Here is a 24,175-nt window from a genome sequence, read left to right on the forward strand (position 1 = left end):
GGGACAGAAAAGGGCATGGTGGTTAAGACGCTGGACTCCCACATGGCCTATGGTGGTTCAAGTCCTGGACCCGGTAGCTTGAAAATCATGTCGGTGTGTGTGAGTGTGTGCCCACCATTCCAAGAGGAGAATGGAGGAGAAAGGACTGTGGCATGGCCATCCTCCTGGGGGAGGGGGCTGATTTCTCATTTCCCCTCTCTGTGTTTCTCTCCACGAGTGCAGGCATCCTATGGGGAAAAACAAATAAACAAACAAACTCAAAACAAAACATAACAGAAAAACACAGAAAGGACTCAGAAACGAGGCTGGCACTCGATATGTTTTCAGCATAAGCATTATTGCCTTTGGCCCTGCAGGGTCTCTCTGAGGTGACCACTTGTTTCGTAAATGAGAAACAAACTCAGAGAACATCATATTTCCCACCCAAGGTCACAAGCCGGCAGACGGTCTAGGTATGAAAGACTCTAAAACTTCATTTATTTTGCGAAACCTCTCCACATCAATGAAGCAAAAAGAGATAGTTCTAAGTCTTTTTTTTTTTCATTGAAATAAAACTAGTTTTTCCTGTTGGTTATTAAGAGGTATGTGCTTCTTCTGTTGGGTTGTCGGGAAAGTCATGACACATTTTGGCATAGAGAAATAAAGGAAAATGTGGCACGGCGGTCCTGACAACCTAATAGTAAAAATCAATCAATCAATCAATCAATCAGGCAGTAGAGAAAGTAAAGAGCTAATTTTTAAGAGTTCTTCAAATGTCCTCTCAAAATTCAGGGTGACTCCGCTCAAGGGTGGCAGGGTTTGGAAAACATGCCCCTTACCAGCTCCTCCTTCCAGGTTCTATCTCCTGATCCAGCCATACATGTGCTCCATCGATGACGCTTCCTTCTAGGTCTTTCCCTCCCCACCGATCTTCAGAGGTCTTGGGAGAGGGTGTGGAGGTGATAAAACTGTCTTCGCCTCCCGCCACCCCCCACCCGGGTTTCCCATAAAGCTTGTTTTCAGTTCCACAATCTGGCCTTCCCCACACTGGGCATGAGTTGTTTTTTTTTTTTGAGCATTGATTTCTTATTGGGACTTGGGTACAGGAAGGAAGTTGTCAAGTGAAACTGTTTTGTTTTTTTCCAGGAAGCTGAGCTAAGCCTCCTATCACTGGAGGAGCGAGAAGTAGCCGTGGAAAGGGCAGTACCGGACGGAGGCAGGTGGCCTGCTCTGAGCTCCCTGACTGGCTGCCCATGAGCTCAGCTCCTGGGAGACGTCATATATATGGCTGAGGCATCTTCCGAGACACTGAAGCCTGCCAGTGGCAACTGCAGCATCTCCTCCTTGGAAGAGCCAGACCGGACCCCTCCTCAGACACAGCTTCCAGCCAGCAGGAGACTGCCTAACACAGAGCCCAGGTGCAGAGGTCTCAGCTCCAGGCGTCCAGGACAGGAGTGACTGCCGTGGGCCGAGGTTGGTGGAATACCTTCTCTTGGGGCCTGCAACAGTGAGTAGGAATCGTGGGGACCCAAAATAAGGATAGACCTGGGAGTCCAACCCTCAGTCTAGTCCTAATTCTGCTTCTAGCTCGCTGGCTCCTCCCTGGGCCTCCTTCTCCTTGTCTCTAAAAAGATGGAGTAGGTTCAACCACGTGCTCTCAGTGAGGAGCTCTGAGCTAATGTAGACTGGAACTTCTCAACTCAAGTACCAGTCCTCTTCCTAGCAGTTTCCTGAGCACGGAGCTTCCTTGGGTCTCCAGGGAGCGGCAGCACGGGAGTGGGCTCCCATAGGGTGCTGCAGAGGGCGAGTTACGGACGAGGCAAAGAACGCAGGAACGGGAGCCTGCTGTTACACAGAGGGGTCGTTACTGACGGTTGGAATTAAGGTGCTAGGATTTGTAGGGTTTCTAGAAGGTGGTCTAAGGACAAGGATTCGTATGGAAAGAACTCCTGTGGACACTGCTCTCTCTGACGGGGACCCGGGGGTGGGGATGGATTCTAACTTGTCGCCCTGACTTGTTCCTCACACGGATTACGCTGCTGGTGGTCTCGGGAGAGGACAAGATGGGGTGGGGTGGGAGCACCCAGGAGCACAGCTGCTAGTGCTGGGTAGAGGGTGCCGTGATTGCTTTTGGAATTCTCCAGCTTTATGAGCGACACCCCCGCCTCCCCATCCCACGCCTGCCCCATAGTGCCCAAAGGCTCACCTGTAGGGAGTTCATTATTTTGCATGTCCAGGGTCAACCAAAGGTGCAAGTTCTTGACCTTCTGGAAAGTAGGCACTGGGTGTTCAGAGTGTTTGGTGGTGACCGTAAGGAGCAGGCCAATGATCCTGCCCAGCACTGACACTGAGCTGCGGTCAGCTCCACTCCTGGCAGGACACATGGCAGCTCCAGGTCCTCCTGTGACCTCAGGCCACATTCACAGAGGCATCACGTGCGCATCTTGCTGGGCTCTGCCAAGGTCGGCCCCGGTGGAACCCCCAGTTCATGCATGCCTGGGCCTCACTTTTTACATTTTTTAAAAAGAATTATTTGATTATCTCATTATTATTATTTATTTGACCAGAGAGACAGAAAGAGAGAGAGAAGGAAAATGAGAAAGCCAACCTCCAGGTCCAGGATTTGAACTGTAGATGGCCATGCGGGAGTCTAGCACCTTAACCACCATGCCATTTGCCAGTCCCAGGGACTCACCTTTTTAAACGGACAGGGACCAGCTTGGGAATCTCCAGGGAAAGGTGCCCAGGCCTATGATGGGATGGAAGCAATGCCATTTAAGATCACCAACAAACCTGGGCCATCAGTGCAGTGGACTGCAAGCAAAGATGCAGGGGTGAGGTGCCCTCCCCCAGGTGGGTGGAGGATGGCCCCACCGACTTCGCTCAGCCTGTTAGTGGGTCTTCCTTCAAGTCCAGGTTGGCCACAGTGGGATGCTGTGCCTAGAGGGTGGTGAGTTCCCTGTGGGAAGTGGCGTGGCAGAGGTTGCAGGTCTGCCCAGGAACAGGCATAAAGGGTTCCCATCTGCAGAAAGTGGGTTCTTTCCAACTCTAGGAACCTGTTATGGGTCCCACGAAAGAGCTTCCTTGGCTTGTTGCCAGCCAAGACCTGGGAGTTGGGCATGGGAGCAGGATGGGTCCAGCGTTGGAGGAGGAGAGGACCCCCTTGTCCCACCTTGTCTCACCTCTTCCCACCCTGTCTCACCTTGAAAGTTGAGGGGCTCCCCCAAGCTGCCTCTTGCTGCACTGCCTGTGGGGAGGTGGGGGCTGTGGATCATAGCTGCAGTCACAGGAGCCCAGGTTGAAGGTCTTGAGCTCTGATGGGCAGGATTCTTTCTGAAAATACTGAGTGGATGGTGCGTGGGGCCACCTGTGCCCGTGAGAAGTCGGGCATGAGCTCAGGCTGCAGCCCTTGGCCCTCCAGCTGGTCGACTGGTGATCTTGGAGCCCCACCTGTGTTCCCAACCTGCCTCTGGGGCGTGGGGTCTACCTGGGGCACATTGAGATGGTGACAGTGTGCACAGGTCACAGCATAGCGGGGAGGGGCACGTGGATGCAGTTGTCTCCATCAGTGTGAATAGACTGCTTGCCTCTGAGGCCTCACGTGTGTGTGCATGCGTGCATGTGTACGTGCATGCGTGCCCGTGTGCCTACAGTTCCTAGATGTCTCTTGGTGTAGGAGAGAGAAGTCAGGGTTTAGAATCCGGCGTGGACTTGGGTCCAGCTCTCCACTTCCCAGCTGCAGGACCTTGGGCAAGTCCGTTAATGATTCCCACCGCTTAGCCTGAGTCACGGGGTCGTGACCAAGGTGAGATGAGATAATATAGACGAAGGGGCTTTCCGGGTGCCGTGTGGCAGGGTAAGGGTGAACTGGTCTGTGGTCCGGCGTGTCTGTGTATCGTTTACTCATTCCACAAACACCGACAGTCTCCTGAGCCCTGGGGATATAGCAGGGATCTGGCAGGTTCCAGTGCTCTCTCTTGGAACCTAGGGAAAGCCAACGGCAAGGAGCGTACTTGGTCACATAGTTACTTCTTCTCTTGGGACAGGAAAAAACAGGGTATCCTGAGTCCCTGAAGATGTGTGGGGTGCATGAAGGTGTTCCTGTGACACGTGGGTGGCTGCAGATGTTGCCTATGGGTCCAGGTGTGTGGCTTGCACTCTGAGTATCCGTTTGGGTGTGCAGCAGGTCAGCCACTTTTAAAATTTAAAAAAAAAAAATTATTTCCGTTCTGCTGGAGGGCACCTGTGCTTTGCAGGAGAGAGACAGGGGGAGAGTGAGAAAACACCCCCTGGGGATGGTCACACCACAGTCCCGTCTTCTCATCTCTCCCTCGTTTTGGGATTTGGGGCACACACGCATGTGCACTGGCATGTTTTTCCAGCCCACGTGGCCTGGACTGGAACTACGCAAACGCCCATGTGGGATCCAGCCGCCTCGCTGCCGCCGCGGGCTAGTCAGGCTTTGTTAGATACTGTTGTTGAAGTATAGGGTGGAGGAGGAAGTGGCAGTGTCTCTAGGAAACGGCCCCAGTTTGAGTTCTGCGCAGGATGGACAGAGAACAGCACAGCGTGAAGACGATAGTGCACACTCGGGAAATACACGAAACCCAGACGCCGTCTTGGGAAAACCAGGCTGGCTTCCTGCTGCACGCTCAGCCCCGCGCTCTCTCTGGTTGTTTGCTGTTACTGTGAAGCACGTCACCCGTGTGTGTCATGTCTTATCAGGAGTCCTGTGATCTGCAGGTCACTGGGGTATTTCTGAGCCGATCAGGACTTTGCTCTGAAATGATTCTCCACCAAGGCCGTAAACAAGTTTACGAGAGCAGCTGGGTTTCCATGCCATGAGGCTGTGCTGCTGTATCGGGGTTGCTGGTCTGGGAGCAGGTCTCGGGCTGGGAGGGACTCCCCGATAGGTCAAGTGTGGGCGCACACCTCGGGCTCAATGAGATAGCAAAGAACTGGAAAAGAAAGGTTTGCTTTGGTGGGTTCTGGATAAACAGAATTTTACACTCAGAAAGTCTAGAAAGATGGAATTTTGGCACATATAAAGTTGCCCTTGTTTTTTATTCAATAGGTCTGGGTGGGCATTTTCTTCATCTTCCTCTTGTACTTCTTTCTCCTCCTCCTTTATTTTTGAAGAATTATTTATTTCTATTTATTATTATCATTAAATTTGCTACAAGGCACACACGCTCACCAGAGAGAGAGAGAGAAAGTGAGAAAGCAAGTCACCAGGTCTAGGACTTGAACAGTAGTCAGCCATGTGAGAGTCCAGTTCCTTAACCATCATGCCACCTGCTGGCCCCCTTTTCTTTCTTTCCTTTCCCTTTCCCTTTTCTCTCTTTTATTTTTTCTTCTCTTGGGGCCTAGAGACTTTCAAAGTATGAGGCTGTGGGGCCAGCAGGTGGTGTAGTGGTTAAGGTGCTGGACTCATACTTGGCTGAGCACGGTTTGGGTCCCAGACCTGCTGACTTCAAGCTCACACTGGGTGCATGTGTATACATGCCCAAAATCCCAAGAGGACATGGAGGAGAAGAGATTGCAGCATGGCCAGTCCCCTGACCCGGGGGTGATTTCTCACTTTCTGTCTCTTTGTCTCTCTGATGAGTACATGTACCCTTTAGCAAGAAATCTTTTTTTTTTTTTTTTTAAAGTATGAGGACACACTTGAGAGGGTTCTTCAAGTGTCTCCCTGGAGGTGGGGGGTTCTACTCTCCCTGGGTGTCTACATGCTCAGTCTCTGGCCTAGAGCAGGAAGAGACTCTCTGGGACAGCCCAGGGGAGCAGCGGGCAGAGGGAAGGGCCGGAGCTCAGTTGCAGCCGCAGAGAGAAGCCCGGCCAGGGAAGGAGTAGCTGTGGGCTGGAGGCTGCAGCACCCTTAGAGAGGATGAGGACGAGAATGAGGAAGACTTGGGGGGCCCCAGCACCTTTCGCCACGGGGAAACCGCTGGTTAGCTAAGGCTGCACGCCACACGCCACCCTCCCTGCCTGCGGGGCTGCAGTGGCTGCGCATTGTTCTCCTTTCCGTGGCTTCTCGCACCTCCCTCTGGGCACGGTTCTTCCAGGGAAGGGGTGGGTGGAGGTGACCAAATAAAAGCAGTTGTTTCGTTTCGTTTTGTTGACATCAAGAGGAAAAGCCATTTGCTGGCGGAATGGTGATGTTCTTATCAGAAGTAGCAGCGAGTCCTTTGGATGTGGTAGAGGATTCCGTGACCATCGGAAACGGTGAAAGCTGTTTCCATAGCAATGAGCGTTGGCAAAGAGCTCGGCGCCTCTCCCACTAGCTGGGCAAGGCTGCCCTGGCCGGGTTGAGCCGCGCTGGCGCAGGAGAGGCTGGTCAGGACAAGGACACGCTGCGTCAGCTGGGTGGGTCACCGAGCAGCTCTCTGCCAGCCCCCTCCCATTTGCCCCACCCCTGGACCGGATGGAAGAGGCAGAGAACCCCGACACCGTTTGGTGAACATTTCTGGCTTACATTCCTTGGCGCTTAGAATCAAACAGACCTGCAGCCTAAATTTATCTTCAGACCGTGTGCTGCCAAAGAGCGGCGACAGGGATGGCGCGTCACCGCCGTCGCCGCGCACTCACGGCCGCCCCCTTGGCCGTTTGAAGAAGACCAGAATATTCTCTCCGAGGGCTCACGCTGCACCCGCTCACGCTTATTCCCTAGCACTGAGCGTGATTCCTGGCGCACCGTGGGCGCGTGTTAAATGCGCCTTGTAAGAAATATCCGAGAACAAAGGCAGAGGCTGTCTCCTGGTTTCTCCTTCCCCGCCTGCACATCTTTCAGAAGCACCGCCACAGGCAGTCAGCCTCCGGGGCTTCCAATATTAGCCCGTTTTCATGCGGGGCACAGGCTGGACGGCTGAGCGTCTCCACCTGGCCCAGATGTTTCTTCCCAGCAACGTTAAACAACAGAACGGCCTCCCCCTTCCCGGCCGCTATGTCATGGCCTCCAGGGCTGTCTCCTGTGTACACCCAGCGGTGCTGTGGTCCCGATGTCCTCTGGCAGAAGCCAGTGGGCCGGCAGCTCCATCCCATCCTTCTCCCTAGCCCGGTGCTGGGAGGTGGAAAGGCACCCTGAGTGTCCCCACCACCTCTGTCTCCTCATGTCTCTTCTGCCCTCTGCATCTTTCCTACATTCCCACAAATCCCACAACATCTGAAATCACAATGATATTTTTTAATTGCCAAAGAGCTCATGTGTCCTCCAGATAGAGAGATAGTGAAAGGGAGAGAGAGCACTTCCCCAGTGAGGTGTGGTCGTGCTGCATTCCCTTCCCTTGTTTTCATCCTGTTGGGGTTTGGGGCGTGCAGGCCTGTGCTTGTGTTTCTCAAGCTGCCAAGGCCAGGACTCGAACCATGAGGCTGACCAAGTAGGATCCAGCTCCATAACCACTCGGCTACAGGGCTGGCAATGACAGATTCTTATATCTGCCTCTAAGCTGAAATAGCACAGCGATGGCAACATTTTAGAGTAAAGGAGTCAGTGAAGGCAGGGACATGACAGAAATGCGCAGTTTACAGCCCCATCACTAAACGGTACGGTACTCGGGTCCACGCATGCGAAAGCCACAATGACCAATCGGGGCAGGCAGCCCAGGGGCCTGAACGCCACAGGAATCTGGGAGCTTAGGTTCGGGATCCAAATCCGTATATACACACACATTTCCTAAATTTCACCCGAGTGGTGGATTTCTGAACAACTTTGGGAAAAGCCCAGGAATTTCAGATTACAGACTGAGTGCTCACACTCGGGCCTGCATACAGGGCTGCCCAGAAGGAGGTTCTGTCTGGTCCCTCGGCGGTGGCCTCATGCTGCTGGGACTGGATGGACCCGGCCTGGCCCAGTCACACTTCCCGTCGGCGACCCACACACCCAGGCTGCGCGCATCGTCCAGTGGCTAAGCGTCCGTGCCACGCACCTGCTCACTCACTGAACACCGTCTTTCGAGGGCCAGGGATCCGCTCTCAGGGTACGAGACCCAGCGATGTAGACACGGGAGGGAGGGTTGCCTGAGAAACTAAAATAAATAGGCACCGCCACACGCCATCAGGTCAGGGGAGGTAGAGGGACGCGGAGCAGTCATGGGTGGAGAGAGGGGGTCTCTGGCAGGGCGACCCTTGAGCAGAGCCCCGAGGAAGTGAGGGAACCACTGGGGAGGGTGGTTTAGAAGGCAGGACCCGGTGGGGAAGGCTCCCAGTGGGGGGCCTGAGGGAGGACAAGCCGGACGGGGTGCGGAGGCCTGAGGGACGGGGTGGGAGAGGATGAGGCGGGCGTGTGGGCTGCAGCGTTGGATGGACTTGGACTCTGGGTGAAAGGGGAGCCCCTGCAGGCAGAGAGTGACCAGCACTGGCTTACTCTTTTATTATTATTATTTTTTAAGTTTATTTCCGATGGAGCATCTGCCGGGCTCAAGGAAAACTTCAGCAGACAGGAGAGCGGAGTCCCTGGACAGGTCGCACGCCCCCAGGAAGGGCTCGGAGTCCTGGAACTGCCAGTGCATTTCTCTGCCCACCGCCCCCGCCAGGAGGGCACTTCGCCGCACAGCCAGCGACGAGGCCATGCGTCCCCAGAGCCCAGAGCAGCCTGCAGAGGCGCAGGGCCCCACGGTTGCAGCCCTCACCGTGGAGGAGAGCATGGGGTTTCTCTCCAGTGAGCAGCAGCCCCCGCAAGATGCCAAGAAGGACAAGGCCCAGAAAGGGTGGCTGAAGATGGTGCTGAACTTCTTCCTGAGGAATGGGCACGAAGAGCCCAAAGAAAAGGTCAGCAGGAGGCCGAAGGGGAAGGAGGGCCTCCCCCTGCCCTCGGAGACCCCGGAGGCAGCAGGGGAGCAAGCCATCAGTAGGAAAGCCCACGAGAAGAAGGCCAGCCGCAAGAAGCACAGTCAGAAGAAGCACTCTGCTGAGGAAACCCCGGGTGCTCAAGATCAGGAGGCGAGAGGCCAAGGGACAGGGCTGCCCGGGACGGCTGCTGTCCTGCGCTCCCGGGAGGCTGGCCAGGGCCCCACAGGCAGGGGTGAGCAGACCCTAGGTAATCCTCGGGGGCTGGGGTGCTCAAAGTTGGCTCTTGAATCCGCTGAACAGCTGGGGCCTGGCAGGGGAGAGCCGTCAGCACGGACCCCTGTGACATCTCTTTGGGGTAGAACAGCTCCGTGGCTGGGGCTCAAGTCCGACCCTGGCTCCATCCCTCACTCCTCTGTGGCCTGGGCTGACGACTCCTCGCTGAGCCTCGATGTTCTTTTCCACCAATAAAATGGAGACACAGCAGGTGCTGTCTCATGGGCGGCATGGACTGCGTGAAAGTGACCGGTCCGTGGTAGTGGTGACTGTTCGGTGCTGCAGTGTGATGAGCACAGACCAAGGAGAGATGGGGTACAGTGGGGACAGCGGGGGAGAGGGAGGCACTAGCCCTCCTCCTGCCGGCCCACACGTGGCTGCTGGGTGCTGGCTCTAGGCCTCAGTTCTAGACCTGCTCCATTCGGGAATCTGAGCTTGTGACCTTGAGCAAGTGGCTGCCCCCTCTGGGCCTTTGCGTCGTCATTTGTGCAATGCGGGGACTGGTGTGCAAGGTGCCTTCCCCTCCTGCCTCCTGGGAGGCCGGGGCCAAATGCCCACTGGGGGAGACAGAGCTTGCCCTGCAGCTCCCAACGCACTGTGCTTTCCAGGGGGAGGTGACATCAGGGGGTGGGAAGATGAAAAGGGTGTCTGGCAGTTTCTTTGCAAGTCAAAAACTTGGCGACTGATTTTTTCGTTGGGCCTAGAGCTGCCTACAGCAGGGCTCATGGTGCTGAGTTCTGAGCGGTTCCCCTGTGCTGAGTACGGAGGTCAGGAGCACGTCACTGACACGCTCACGCGCTTTCTTCCATGTTGCAGGTGGGGAAGACGCTGATCCCCCCCAGTCCTCGCTGCCCGATGGGGCTGGTGCTGGAGCCTGGGACAGCTCTGCCCAGGCCACGGTGCACCCGCGAGAAGAAGAGCTCAGGAAGCTTGACAGTGAGTCAGAGCCCGAGTCCTACTCTGTCCTTGGCTGGGAGGCTTGGCTCTGACTGCGTGTTGGGGCCGGGGTGGTGGCTCTGATAGCCGCTCTGCTCGGGTCTTCCTGGAGTCTTCTAGGGTTTCCGCCACCTTCACTTGTTTTAGCGTTTCATAGAGGGAGTTTTAGGGGTCGGAAAAGATGTTTCCAGCCTTAGGTGTTAATGGGAATGGATGGGACTTTTCTTTCTTTCTTTCTTTCTTTCTCTCTCTCTCTCTCTCTCTTTCTTTCTTTCTCTCTCTCTCTCTCTCTCTCTCTCTTTCTTTCTTTCTTTTTCTTTCTTTCTTCTTTCTTTCTTTTTTGCTAGAGGGCATGCGCTCGTGCCAGAGAGAGACAGAGACAGAGAGGGGAAGAAGAGGATAAAATACTCCCCATGGGGAATGGTCACGCTGCAATCCTGTCTCCTCTCTCTCTCCTTCCCTTTGGGATTCGGGTACACACAAGCACACCTGCCCAGCGTGTTCCTCACGCCATCAGGTCTGGGACTTGAACTGCACATCTGGCCATGTGACATCCAGTCACCTTCACCATCATGCCATGTGGGATTCAACACTTTAGCAGGTGGAGTTGGGGTTAAAGTGCTGAATCCCACGTGGCTGACTCCAGGGTTTGAGTCCCAGATCTGGTGGCTCGAAAAACACTCCAGACATGTGGGTGCCCAAAATCCCCAGAGGAGAATGGAGGGGAAGGATTGTGGCATAGCCATCCCCCGCCCCCCCGGGGGTGATTTCTCACCCCTTAGTCTTCTTTCCTGCAAACACATGCACCCTCTGGCCAAAAAAAATCTAAAAATCTAAAAAAAATTCTAAATCATATGTAGCAGAGTAGAAAGAATAGTTCAATGCACACGTGTGGGCTCCAAACTGTTAGCGGCCTGCCGATCTGCATGTGTGTAGCGAGTGTATGTCTATAACTTCATTGCTAAACCACGTTAGAGTCAGACGACGCTTCATCTCCAGAGACTTACACATCTCTGAGAAACAGGCAGTCTCTGTGCAACCACACGATCGTGACTGCTTCTAATAATCCGTAATACCTTCTTATCTCATTCCCTATACAAAAAAGAGGGCATTTTTGGGGAGAGGTTTTTGCTATAGGGCGTGTGCGCTCACCAGAAAGACAGAGAGAGACAGAGAGACAGAAAGCGAGAAATCACCACCCCCCCCAGGCGGGGGGGATGACCACACCACAATCCCTTCTCCTCCATTCTCCTCTCGGGATCTTGGGCACGCACGCACACACGCCCGACATGAGTTTAAGCCATCAAGTCTGGGACTCAAACCGCGGTCAACTACATGGGAGTCCAGTGACATAGACATTACTCCAGTTGCTGGTCCCGAGGACATATTTTGAAAGATAGGAAATACATCTGTCACAGGATAACCAAAGATGCTTAGTTATTTTGCAGGATGTCTAGTTATTGTACACGTGAGTCATTTTCTCACAGGTCAGGGGACCCGCTGGTAGACGGAATGAAGGAACAAAAGCAGAGCAGGATTTCCAAGTGCGAGAGAAGTGTGGGGGAGAACGAGAGAAGTGTGGGGGAGAGTGCTGTTTGCAAATCCTTTCTTGTAAACTGATCGTTAGCAGCCAGACCAGGGTCCTTGAGGAGACTGACAGGGGTATCAGAGGAGCCCTGTGGATACCGTCCTTTGGGGCGTCTCCATAAGGACTGGGAGTGTGGCTGAGACGTCACCACGGTGGGCTCTCTGTGCCATGCCTGCTGACGGCCTGCACCTTCGACAGGCCGGGTAGCCACCCTTTCCCCACTGGAATATTGCGGGTTGGAAGATCAGCATTAGCCTTGCCAAGTTTTTTCAAGCCTGGCCTCCCATCTGATGGCCCGACAGCCTTCTGAGAGAGTCAAGACAGGAATCATGATCACATTTCACAGGGAAAGTGATGAAAGCCCAGAGAGGTTAAGACACTTACCCAGGGTCACACAGCTGACCAGGCCCGAAGCAGATATTCACAGATGTGTGAAGTCCAGAGGAAACGGGGGAGGCACAGCCTGGAAGGCTGACCTGAAATCCTGCCTATAATGCCATGCTTTGGCACAGCACCCTTCCCCTGTGGCTCTTCCGGCCCTCTCTCAGGACGGCCCCGGCGGGGTGGTGCTTTCCCCACTTTGGGGGCCTGAGCTGCTGTGTGAAGAGGCCCCTCCCTTAAGACGGGAAGTTCAAGTTGACGTCAGGAGCCGGGTCACCGAGGGCGGGCTGCCTGCGTGCTCGGGAGGCGTGACGGGGCGTGCGCTCTCTTGCAGAGGACGCCATCATCCAGATGATTGTGGAGCTGCTCAGAAGAGTGGGAGACCAGTGGGAGGAAGAGGTGAGGAGCAGGCTCTGCTGCACAGATCCCTGAGGGTCCTTCTCCCAGTTCAGGCCCTGCCTGTCCTGCCTGGCCCCGTCCCTCCCTCCCTGGCACCCTCCCGCTCTCCAGACCCCGCCCTCCCGTCTCCCAGGGCCACCCGGTGGTGCTTGGTGCTTTTCCTCTCCTCAAGGTCGTCTCTGACTCGGTCTCTCTCCTCTCCCACAGCAGCTTCAGGCCTCTCAGTCAGAGGCGCGTCTGCAAAAGCGAATCCCACCCCTAGTCAGCAGGAGGAGATCCAGCAAGAGGGGCCAGCCTCACAAGAAACTGAGCTTCGAGGAGCCCAAGGGGGCGGGGGCTGCCCAACTCCAGGGCCCAGAGGCCGGGCCACCCAGGAGGCCCACCTTGCTGTCCCTGCACGTTGGCAGCCAGCGGCCCTCCTTCTCCAGCAGCCCTGGTAAGTGAATGGGCTGGCAGTTGCCATAGCAACATGGCAGCTGCTTCCAATTCTGGAACCTTCTGCAGGGCTGGAATTGGCCATTGAAAGGGTGCCATCCTTTCTGACTTCCGCACCCAGTCCTGAGAGGTATGAGGAGGGTTGTGGAAGGCCACTTGGAGCCTCAGCCTCCACGCCCAGGCAGGGGGAGAGCGTGGGCAGGAAGGGACTGGAGCCAGTGAGGCAGGAGACCTGGGAGCTGAGCCATAGTCTCTCTGTCGTCCTCCATCTCTGCCTCGGTTTCCTCCCCTGTACGATGAGACACCTCCCTACTGCGTATTTATGTCTCAATCAGTCCTCAATGCCAGTCTCAGGAAGTATGATTATTATTCCCGTTTTCCAGAGGAGGGAACTGAGGCTCAGGGAGGTAACACGATGCATTGGAACAGGGACGGAGCCAGATTAGACAGACAGGATGAGACAGACCGTGTCTTGTCTTACGGCTGCCAGGGAGGAAGAGCCACTGGGTCATCCTGGTCGGGGGTTTATATCTTAGGGAGAGGGCTGTGCCTAGCTCCAAGGAGTGGCTCGTCAGGGGTGAATTTCAGGCCTGGGATGGGGGAGAGTTTTCTTGTAGGGGGACTCTAGCTGTGACCATTCATTCACGCTGAGAAATCAGGCATCTACTCTCAGCCTGTGGGTGGAGCCAACGTGGGGGAGGAGTGCTGGGAAGCCAGGTCTGTGGACCGCAGAGCGATAAGGGAGTTGGTCTGGGTCAGGAAACCCAAGCCACGGCCCTGCCCAGCACCTGGCCTCTCACCAGCCGGGCCTCCGAGTGATTTCGAGTGATCTTGCCGCGGCCCCCACATCAGAGCCTGTGCCGGCTTCCGTGCAAGAACACCTTCAGCAAGGCCTGGACCACCCACAGTTTCCTTTTGCTTCTCAGGCTCGGAAGAACCCCAAGTCCCAGAGGCCCTGTCTCCGGACGGTGGGAGCCTGAGCCCTCCAGAGCTTCCCACCCAGACAGGAAGCGGGGAACCTGAAGAGGAGCTGCACCTGGACAGAGCCTCGGAATACAGTCAGTTCCCCTCGAATTTTCTCTTGGGGAACTGCTGGCCTGACTCCTTGGGAACCTTGGGAAAAGTCCAGCCTGGGGAGAAACATGGCCCCAAGGAACCCAAGAGGGCTGGGCTGCAGGGGCCGCCAGCCCAGGGGGCTCAGCTTTCTGCTCTGTCGGTGGCCCGACTCCTCCACTTGCAGAAGGGAAACGGAGCCAGGCAGAATCAGTGACCTCTCCAGACGCCGTCGGAGTACAGCAGGCGGTGGAGGTCCCACAGGGCCCCGAGCACGGGCCCTGAGCACAGGCCCGAGCCAGACTGCCCAGCTGGGGCCTTGGTGTGATCTGGCCACGGTGCCCGCATCTGCGCCATACTCTGAGCCTCGTCTAATGACAATGGCAACGGCGCTTGGGGAGGCAGGTGTGAGGTGACAGGAGGAAAGCCCTGGGCCAATGGGGAGATCTCCAGAGTTCTGGGTTTGAATCTGAGTCCTGACTCCTCCAAGCTGTGTGAACTTGGACAAGGCCCTTCATCGTGGGGCTCAGTTTTCCCGTCTGTAAACAGGGACAACAGTACCTGCTTCCTAGGGTTGTCAGAGGCACTGGGCCAGCCAACAGCTGCATGTGTTTGGAGCAGGGCCTGTGGGTGACTCACAGTACTAGGGGCCATTTATTGCTGTTAGCAGGAGAAGAGGACAGGAGGGGAATGGGGCCACAGGAGGGAAGGTAGCTGTTGTCACTACCGATAGAATTTTTTATTGGCACTGCCGGGCCTAGGTCTACGATCATTGTCAGTTCTGCAAGTCTAAAGATACGTGTAAAGAGCCCTGCTTGCCTGCATTTCACAGAAAATGTGCTTGGAAGGGGAGCTGGGAGGACTCTGTGCTAGACCTGGAGGCAGATGTAGGGGAAGATCTGTGGGGAACAGGTGGTTCCAGATGGCCTCAGAGCACCTTCTCCTGCAAGCAGGAGCCACTGGTCTGCTTGTAGGCTCTCACTGGGGACCACAAAACCAGCTCTGCCTCTGACAGCCCCGGAGGAGCTGGGGTGCAAGCCCTGGTCTGACCCGAGAATCACTTGGGCCTTAGGAAAGGAGGGCTGACCACGGGAAGCCTTTCTAAGCAAGCACTTCCATCTTTTTTAGAAGAGTTCATCCAGAAGATCATTGCTCTACTCCAAGATGCGGAAGAGCAGGAGAGTGAGAAGGTGAGGAACGTGTAACCCTGACCCTCGCAGCGGACACCCCACCCTCCCTGACAAAACTTCCCGGCCCTCCCAACCCAACTTCTCCCCCCTTCCAGAAGCCTCCCCGGCACTCCTACCACACTGGTACCCCAGGCCCAGCCTCAGTCCCCTCTTCTCCGGGCTATGTCCTCCAGCCTGCAGAGGGTCTGTCCCCAGCTCACCTGCAGTCTCCTCAAGGCCAGGGGCCCTGCCTCAGTTTCTCTTCTTTCACCCACAGCAACCTCAAGTCCAGGAAGCAGAAGTGGCTGCAGAAAACCCAGCCCCAGTGTGCAGGAGGAAATCCCAAGAGAGAAAGTCCAGCCTCAAGAGAGCCTTTTCTTATAAGAAACATGGCCCCAAGGAACCCAAGAGGGTGGGGTCTGCAAGGGCTACCAGCCCGGACACCCGGCCGACCAAGAGGCCCAGCTTGCTGTGTGTTGGCGGCCATCGGTCCTCCATCTCCAGCAGCTCTGGTGAGCAGGCCAGGCGTTGTCATGGTAATGGAGGCTCCTCGAGGGCCGGGATGGCCGCTGTGTGGGTGTCACCTTCAGGCCTGGTTCCTGCTTTCTGCTCTGAGCGGAGTGGGGAGTATGAGAGGGCAGGAGAGAGGGGCTGGTGGCCAGCAGGACCCACCGCCCACAACACACACCTTCCCATCCCGTGCCACACAGCCACATCGAGGCTGGCGTGAGCTCGGTGCATGGCACAGCTGATACGTCACATTACTCGGACCCAGGCCTGAGGAAGTTCCGAATGGTCCAGGCCTGCTTTTCACTATGCCAGAGCGCAAGGACCACGGGGGTGTCATGATTTCCCTGGCATTTACGGAGGGCCTGCTACAATACATGCCTCTCATGCAGGCTAGCTTATTTAACCTGCTCACGATCCGGGCAGGCCAACCTTATTACTCCCCTGTGACAGGCGAAGGGACCTGGCGAAGCCTCACAGAGTTAGAGGGAAGGTGGTTCCCTTGGAAGAATCATGCCTGTCTGCTTTTCAACTGCCCCACTCCCAGACCGAGGAGGCAGGCAGTGTTGGGGATGGAGGAAGAGGGAAATTTCTGGAGAGGGCAGAAAGCACGGTGACTTCCTCTGGGGGTGGGTGGGTGGGCAAGGAACTCCTGGGACCAGGACCCCTCCTGTGCCTGTGCCTTTGAATAGCCGTTCATCAAGCCTAACCCAGCTCTCGCGTGTGGTTTGAGTCAGGTGCAAAGCTCTCAGAGCAACTGTGTTTCGCCCTCAGGTCCAGAAGGTCTTGAGTTCCAGGAGCCCTTGGCTGCAGAAGGGGGACCGGCTGGGTTGTCAGAAGTATGCTCCCAGACCAGAAGCCACAGGCCAGAAGGGGGACCTCCGCTGGATGAAGCCTGTGAATCCAGTTAGTACCACCCCTGCCCTCCCTGGGATGGCCTGTCTCGTCTTCTGCATGGATCACACTGAATAGGGAATAATTCCAAGGAGGAACTGAGAAGGCAGCTGACAGATACCCCAGGAGACGCCTGAGTGGGAGCAGAGGCTTAGGCTGGGCCTTAAAACTGGGTCAGAGGACAGGGGTGCAGGAGAGCGTTGATCAGAAGAGGACACCCGTCTACTCTGCAGGAGACACGGTGTAGCCCCTCCACAGTAGTACCCGTGCTCTGGAGCTGTAACAGTGCAGTGTGGGTAAACAGGCTCTATGAAGGGAAAAAACCCTGATTTGTAGCATTTGCAGATTTCCATGACCCGAATATTTCCACCATGGCTGAGCTCAAGCTGCCAAAGGTTATAGAAACTGGGACCAGGGTCCCTCTTGTGCCCGTGCCTTTGAACAGCTGTTCGTCAGGCCTAACCCAGCTCTTGCGTGCACGGGAACCAGTAGATGACGTAAAGGTTTCGTCGCTGGACTCCCATGTAGTGGACCGCGGCTGAATGTCGGACCCGGCACACACACGGGATGTGAATCCTGAGAGGAGAATGGAGGAGAGGGGCTTGCTGTGTGGCCATACCCCTGGGGAGTGATTTCTCGCCATCTCTGTCTCTCTCTGTCTTTCTGGTGAGCACATGTGCCCTATAGCAAAAATCTCTTTTAAAACAAACAAACAAACAAACAAACAAAAACACTGGTGCATGAATTTCTGGAATATTTACAATGAACCTAGTATGAGCAGGCCCAGCACCCCACTGCTTGTAACCCACGGCTCCGTGTCTGGAGCACACCCCCTCCTTGCATTCTGATGAGCTGCTTCTGGTCCAGATCTCCATCCTGGACACACTATTCAGTAGCCTGGGGAGGGGAAATTGGAAGGCCTCGGTTTCCCCGTCCATGAAATAGAGCTGAGTGCTACAGGGTACAGGCGAGGCTCTGCCACCCAGAGGGCCTTCGGTTTCTTTTCTTTTTCCATTTCTTATTTAATTATTTGTTTTTTTGGTGTGTGTTTGTTTGCCATAGGACACATGCACTCACCAGAGAGAGAGAAATTGAAAGTGAGAAATCACCCTCCAGGGGGGATGGCCATGCCACAGTCCCTTCTCCTCCATTCTCCTCTCGGGATTTTGGGCACGCGCGCGCACACACACACACACATATGCGCCTGTGTGACTTTCAGGCTCCTGGGTCCCGGACTCAAACTGTGCAGTCACCCATTTGGATACACTGCTTTAACCTTCACACCACCTGCTGGCCCAAGTTCATTCGTTCGTTCTTTCTTCTCTTTTTCTTTCTTTTCTCCTTTTGGAGAGATATTTGCTAGAGGGCACATGTGTTCCCCAGAGACATAGAGGGAAAGTGAGAACTCCCCCCCAGGGCGGATGGCCATGCCACAGCCCTTCTCCTCCATTCTCCTCTCGGGATTTTGGGCAAGCTCACAGGCACCCGGGGTGAGTTTCAAGCCGCCGGGTCTGGGACTGGAGCCATGTCGACCGTGTGGGAGTCCAGCGCCTTAACCGCTATCCCACCCGATGGCCTCGAGTCCCTCCTATTTCCATAAGGCAAACCCAAACAAAGCTCCCATGCTCCCGCCCTCGTTTAAGGAAGGCTGTTCTTTGCCCCTCACAGCTAGGCTGCAGGCTGTGTTCTAGAGGGTCTGCTCTGTCACTGCATGGGTGTGCTGTGGCGGCGCCTTCCGGCCGGGGGGACCCGGGTGTCCCCCACCGCGGCCGCTCAGTGCTGCTTTGCTTTCCTTAGAGGAGCGCATCATCCAGAAGCTGGTGGCCCTTCTCCAGGAAGTGGACGGCAAGCTGGGCAAGCAGGTGAGCACCGTCCCCCCTCCCCTGGGCACCCCGGGGCCTCCTGGTTCCCACCTACCCAACTGAGGCCTGGGCTTGCGTCTCTGGGTGACTCGGTGCGTGTCCTGTAACCTCTCTGAGCCTTGGTTTCCTCTTTTGCAAAACAAGCAATAAATACCTTTTTGGCCAAATGTAATGCCTACCTATAAAAGTCCAGACGGGCAGTAGAAGTGGGGAATGTTATTCTTTTCTTTAGAGAATTGTTTTATTTAACTTTATTTATTTATTTACTTTAAATTTGACCAGAGAAGAACAGAGTGAAAGAGAGAGGGGGAAAGTGAGAAAGCAAGTCCCCAACTCCAGGACTGGAACTGTGGTTGGCCATGTGGGAGTCCAGGCCCTTAGCCACCACGCCACCCACTGGCCCCAGGAATGTTCATTTAAAATAATATAATGCTCATGTACCCCCCCACCCCCCTGCCAGCCGGGGCATCCCCCATTCAAATCTTCCTTTCAAGTTGAGCTTGTGTCTCTCCCTGGAAGCTTCTCCCAAGATGCTCTCGGTCTTTGCAATCCCCAGTTCATTCTCCTGGTCACGCACTCCAGCATTTGCATGGTCTCCAATTCTTTCAAATTGTTCAATTTCCTCCTCTGCTGGGTAGCCCGTCACCTAAGGTCGCTTCCCTTTGTGAAATGTGGTCTACTTGGAGAGAGACGCAGATCACACATGAGGAGGACAGGTGTGGCTGAGCCATGCGTGTAGCCAGTGTCGTCCATGCCTCCCTCACTACACAGTCGCAGCGGCCCAGTGTCAGCGACCCGCACCTGCATCCTCTGCCCGAGGACTCGGAGCCTTGCCATCCACGTAGTAGGCAGAGCTAACGCCCTTCACTCTGCAAGAGCGGCCCTCAGCAGGCTGGCGGGAGTCGGTGTCTACAGTCCCAGCTCCCAGCCCTTGGCGTTGTAACTGGAGTGCGCTGGCCCCCAGAGCGCCCTGCGGGGATTAATCCCCAGTTGCTGCCTGTGTGGGCTGCCTCCTCATCCTTGTCCACATTCTCCCTTCCGCCATTAATATTTCCCGAGGTCACTTAACAAATAGACCGCTGGGATCCAAATCCTTGGCTGTGGGTCTGCCTCTGAGAGGACCCGACCTAACACATAGAGGGATGAAGAGGAGGGAGCTTGCGGGAGGAGCTTTAGAGTAGTAATCAGATGCATGCCTCACCTACTCTGCAATGCACGTTTTACACAAGCCATCCCCTGTCATTCCCCTCCCCTCGACACTCCTGGGGGTGGAGGAGAGCATTTCCATTGCACTGATGAGCAAACCCAGGCTCAGAGAGGTCCTGTGGCTAGTAAGTGCTACGTAAGCACCAGTTACCGGAGTCTCCGAGTCTCCGCGCTCCCCGCCGCCCGCTTCCTCCTGCTGCTTTAGGTGGACCTTGCAGAAGATTCTGAGCAGCTGGGGAGGGGGGTAAAGGGGCTTACAAAGGGGAGCTCATTGCGGGGACAATGAGGTGCCCCATCTGGCTTTGTGGAGTCGGGGAGGGGCAGCGGTGGGAGGGACCGACCAGCCACACTAAAGGCCTGCCTTCGCTTCTGCTTCCAGATCAGGCGATACCCCAGCTTTAAGAGGTTTTTTTATGAGTTCTCAGACGCCTCCCTCAGAAAGCTGGTAGCCACCCTGCGCAGCCAGGCGACCCACACCGCCCAGCCCGACAGGAACTTCGTCAGGAGACTCTTCCCATTCAGCTTCGGTTCGGCTACCAAGTTTCCTGGCAACAACACGCACGCGGTCTGCAGCCTCATGGGGCTCAGAGGCCGCCACGGCAGACCCGATTACGTCTACTTCCCGTACAAGGAGGGCTCGCCGGTGAGCTGGGGGGCAGAGGGGGGAACCGGTGATGACAGGCTCCCGGCTGCCTCATGTGGAATCTGTACACTGTCCTCTCCCCTCTGGCTCAGTTCAGAGCTTCGAGGGTCCAGCTCAAATGGCACCTCTCTTGCTGAGGCCTTTTGAGGCAATGCTAACCCATAGTGACCTTCTTCTTTTCTAAAAGCTCGCTGATTCTACTGCATAATTATTACCTTCTACATTTGGCTCTGGTCTCTAGCTATATGTGCTTTTTTTGTTCGTTTGTTTGAGAGATTTTTGCTATAGGGCACACGTGCTTGCCAGAGAGACACAGAGAGAGACAGAGAGACAGAAAGCGAGAAATCACTCCCCAGGGAGGATGGCCATGCCGCAATCCCTTCTCCTCCATTCTCCTCTCAGGATCTTGGGCACGCATGCATATGCGCCCAGCATGAGTTTAAGCTACCAGGTCTGGGACTCGAGCCACAATTGACTACACGAGAGTCCAGTGACATAGCCATTATGCTAACTGCTGGTCCCCTGTCACTAATGTTTGAATTCTGAGTTTTCAAGTTTTCTGGTGGACTCAGATAAGGAGATTTCCACCATTCTTTTCCAGCTCACTTCAGATAACCTAGTGGTACATGTTTGACCCAGAACCGTAGTGTCGAAGACCATGAACGAAAGTGTGATTTTTAAAGAATGAGATGTTCTGTGGGGTGGGATGAGTAGGACCAGAACTGCCCCATCCAGGTGACCTTCTGGGAGAGCAGACCCTTTCTGCAGTGATGTTACCGCCATTACTCAAAACGCTCTGTCCTCCCCTCCTGGAATCACTTGGAGAAGACTTTCGAGAAGTCTCTCGAGAAAGCTGGTCTTATTTCATGAGTGCCCCTTGTCACTTGAATGCTCTGCTTTACCGTGGCATGTTTTCCTGGTGGGAACTCCTCCTGACTTTAGACCTCTCTGTGTTCTCTCAGGGAATGGGGATGTTACAGGCAGTTTGCCCTCTAGGGTGGTTAGGTCATTGCTTACGGAGTATCAGACTTCTGGAACATCAGTTCTGACATCCTCGTCGCCCTACATCCACCTTCTGGCCTTACTAACCTCGCATTCATTCATTCACTCATTCAGTAGTTCAACCAGTAGATACGGACAACCTCTACGGGCTTAGCTGTGCCAAGCACTGAGATTCTGTAAAATGTTCTGCCTTTGAAGACTTCATTTGCTCGTTTCAAATATTTACTGATGACAAAATCCGTTGAGTGGCATCTGAGGCCAATGAGGCAGGCCGGTCCTCGGCACTGTCCAGGCGGTGGCAGGCACTGATTTGGCCTTTGACATGGGGAGACTGTAGCCAGGGAGGAGGGATCGGAGAGTGCAGTAAGCAGGAGGCCCTGCGTGCGCAGAGACGCAGAGGCAGCAGCTGGTGTGGGGTGCTGATGGGACGAGAAATCTGTTGTCACCAGAGTGGGACCCATAGATGACTAGGCCCTGGCTAAAACGCATGTTCCTTCTCTCCTCCCAGAACATCGCGAGTCCAGACAGTCAAGGTCCGGACTGAAAGCTACACCCCGCCCTCGAGCACCTTGAATGAGCCCAACATTGGCAGCTTTCGCCAGGAGACTCTGAAGATGTTTCTTGACATCCCAAGCCCTGCCTCGCAAATGACTGACGACAAAAGCAGCACCATACCTAGGAGGCACTACTCATGCCCATGCGGTGTCCGACACCCTCGTCACAAAGCCTTCTCCCGCCGAGCTGGATGCAGAGCCCACGTGGAACAGATCTGCACTGGGGGAGTTAGGAGACCAGCGTCCCACCTGCCTTTCCGTGGTCTCAAACCCGCTGCAAGACCCCGTGCGTGTCCCCTCTCCTCTCCAGACCGTGGACTCTAGGCTATCTACAGAAGCCTTCCGACATTTTCCCAGATGTTAGCCTTGAATGAGTCTTAGTTTTAAAAGTAATTTTTTTGATCTCTAACCAGAGCACCCACTACATTCAGATAAATGCGTCTGTGTACTGCACGTTGTTTATTCCATTAGTGCTCACATGGATTTGTGGATGCCTTCCAGGAATGCGGCAGGCCCCAGATGGGGAAGCTAAAGACTGGGCACCCCGTTCATTCAGAATCTTCCTAACCCTGTGTCGGGAATTCTAGGCCCGGAGAAACAAAGCCGATCCTTAGCACCTCCCTGATCTCACGGGGCTGGCTGCGTCAGTGAGAAAATGAATGTGAAGAGTTCTGAAAAGGATGAACTAGCCTGTGTGTGTTGTTATTCTTATAGCTCCATCTGGGTGGTTTTCAGGATGTGGAGGAGGGCTTCAAATCTGGACTGCCAGGGACGGCGGCATGGGTGGATGCCGCTCAAGAGCACCATACCTAGGAGGCACTCACGATTCATGCCCTAGTCGCCGCGGATTCGTAGATTTATGACAGTAATTCCCCAGCTGGTGGCAGTCATATGTCTTGAGAAGGGAGCTCTGTTTTGGAATTTGCACAAGGGTAAGGGTGTGGAGGGCTAGTGGGGAGGAAGACGGGGCAAGGGGAGAGAGGCCTGGGCACTGAGACAGGGCTGCCTCAGACCTAAGACTGGCAGCGTCCTAGGAAGTGTCGCTAAGCATGTTCTGGACGTTTTTATTGCTGTTTCTGAGAAGTGGGAGAGAGGCGAGTTATTTATGGATGTATTTTAGGCAGTGTTCGGGAACAGAGCATGCAAATGTGAAGGATCGGAGTAAGTGTTGCAGTGAAGGTCAGGAACCTTCTGCACAGAGTCTCTTATTGGGAATGATGTTCTTTACGCTGTGTATTTCATATGAGTCCCCGATGCTGGCATCTGAGTCTCGCTTTTGTACTGTTGATTTGAACCAATAAAGATACCGACTTGCACAAATGTATGCATTGGATTATTCCCAATGGAGGCGAGACGGATACCCACCTCCCGCATCTGTGACCATCGGTGTCTGCCAGGCCATGGAGCCCAGTCTGCTGCTCCCTGCTGGGCACTCTCTCTGGATCCTCTTTAGGTGTCCCCCCTTTGGGGTGCCAACTCGCCTATGCAGTAAAAAAAAAAAAAATGCCCAAGAAGCCTGGGTTTTATTTTATTTATTTAATTTTTTTAAAGAATTATTTTATTTAACTTTATTATTTTTTAATTTACCTGGGGGGGGAGTAAGAAAGCAAGCCACCAGGTTGGGACTCAAACCACTGTCAGCCATGTGGGAGTCCAGTGCTTCTAACCACCATGTCACCTGCCAACCCCAATAAACTTTTTTTTAATCAATTTTATTTATTCATTTTATTTTTTTAATTTGATGAGACAGAGAGAGATAGAGATAGAGAGAGAAGGTGAGAAAGCAAGCCACCAGGTCAGGGACTCGAACTGTGGTTGGCCATGTGAGTGTCCAGCACCCTAACCACCATGCCATGTGCTGGTTCCCCCAATAAATGAACTTTTTAAAAAACTAAGTAATGGGGGTACCAGAGGATGGCATATTGGTTAAGGCACTGGACATTCCCATATGGCTGACCACATTTTGAGTCGCAGACCTGGTGGCTTGCTTTCTCACTTTCCCTTATCCCCTTCTCTCTCTCTCTCTGGTCAAATTAAAATAAATGAATGAATAAATGAAATTAAGTAAATAATTCTTTTTTTAAAAAAGTAATAGGTATAATCAAGATTTGGGTCTAATTTTCGGCTAATTGATTTTTTTTTTGATAGGTTTTTGTTATAGGGCACGTGCGCTCACCAGACAGAAAGAAAGCGTGAAATCACCCCCTAGAGGTGATAGCCACGTCGCAATCCCTTGTTCCCTATTCTCCTCTCGGGATCATGGGCACGCACGCACATGTGCCTGGTGAGTTTAAGCCACCGGGTCTGGGACTCGAACTGCGGTTGACTACGTGGGAGTCCAGCAACATAGCCATTACGCTAACTGCTGGTCCCGCTAATTGACTTTAAATAGTTCTGAAATGGGCCAGCAGTTGGCATGTGATTATGGTGCTGGACTCCCACATGATCGATGATTTGAGTCCCAGACTCAGTAGCTTGAAACTCATGCTGGACATGTTTGCATTCCT

At 54.5% G+C, this 24,175-nt stretch overlaps 1 protein-coding gene and 1 long non-coding RNA gene across 5 annotated transcripts; one reads left to right on the forward strand and one right to left on the reverse strand.

Annotated features, from left to right (window-relative positions):
* The first annotated feature begins 644 nt into the window (after window positions 1–644).
* BNIP5 (BCL2 interacting protein 5) lies at window positions 645–22,988 on the forward strand. 4 transcript variants are annotated; one of them, XM_027771933.1, is made up of 12 exons: window positions 645–1,452; window positions 8,367–9,013; window positions 9,856–9,975; window positions 12,279–12,343; window positions 12,551–12,779; window positions 13,705–13,836; window positions 14,960–15,021; window positions 15,278–15,512; window positions 16,282–16,413; window positions 18,199–18,263; window positions 19,849–20,112; window positions 21,623–22,988. In XM_027771933.1, the coding sequence occupies exons 2-12, from the start codon at window positions 8,377–8,379 to the stop codon at window positions 21,656–21,658; spliced, it is 1,977 nt and encodes a 658-aa protein (XP_027627734.1). In that variant the 5' UTR covers window positions 645–1,452; window positions 8,367–8,376; the 3' UTR covers window positions 21,659–22,988. The 4 variants fall into 4 exon arrangements, with proteins under 4 accessions (XP_027627734.1, XP_027627736.1, XP_006148703.1 ...); XM_027771935.1 differs by having other exon boundaries at window positions 14,963–15,021; XM_006148641.3 differs by having other exon boundaries at window positions 8,367–8,998.
* LOC102492953 (uncharacterized) lies at window positions 11,352–12,781 on the reverse strand. Its single transcript, XR_003549414.1, has 3 exons — window positions 12,727–12,781; window positions 11,948–12,307; window positions 11,352–11,869 (listed from the first exon to the last, which is right to left on the reverse strand). It is a non-coding gene; the product is annotated as an uncharacterized LOC102492953 (long non-coding RNA).
* Window positions 22,989–24,175: the final 1,187 nt, after the last annotated feature.

This window comes from Tupaia chinensis, unplaced genomic scaffold, assembly GCF_000334495.1.
Source record: "Tupaia chinensis unplaced genomic scaffold, TupChi_1.0 Scaffold000238_1, whole genome shotgun sequence".
Taxonomy (NCBI): Eukaryota; Metazoa; Chordata; class Mammalia; order Scandentia; family Tupaiidae; genus Tupaia; species Tupaia belangeri.

Coding starts and splice junctions, on each gene's coding strand:
- BNIP5 (XM_027771933.1), top strand. CDS start 8,377: ATGGAGCATCTGCCGGGCTCAAGGAAAACTTCAGCAGACAGGAGAGCG. Junction 9,014..9,855: donor CAGGGGTGAGCAGACCCTAG/GTAATCCTCGGG, acceptor TCCATGTTGCAG/GTGGGGAAGACGCTGATCCC. Junction 12,780..13,704: donor CTCCTTCTCCAGCAGCCCTG/GTAAGTGAATGG, acceptor TTTGCTTCTCAG/GCTCGGAAGAACCCCAAGTC.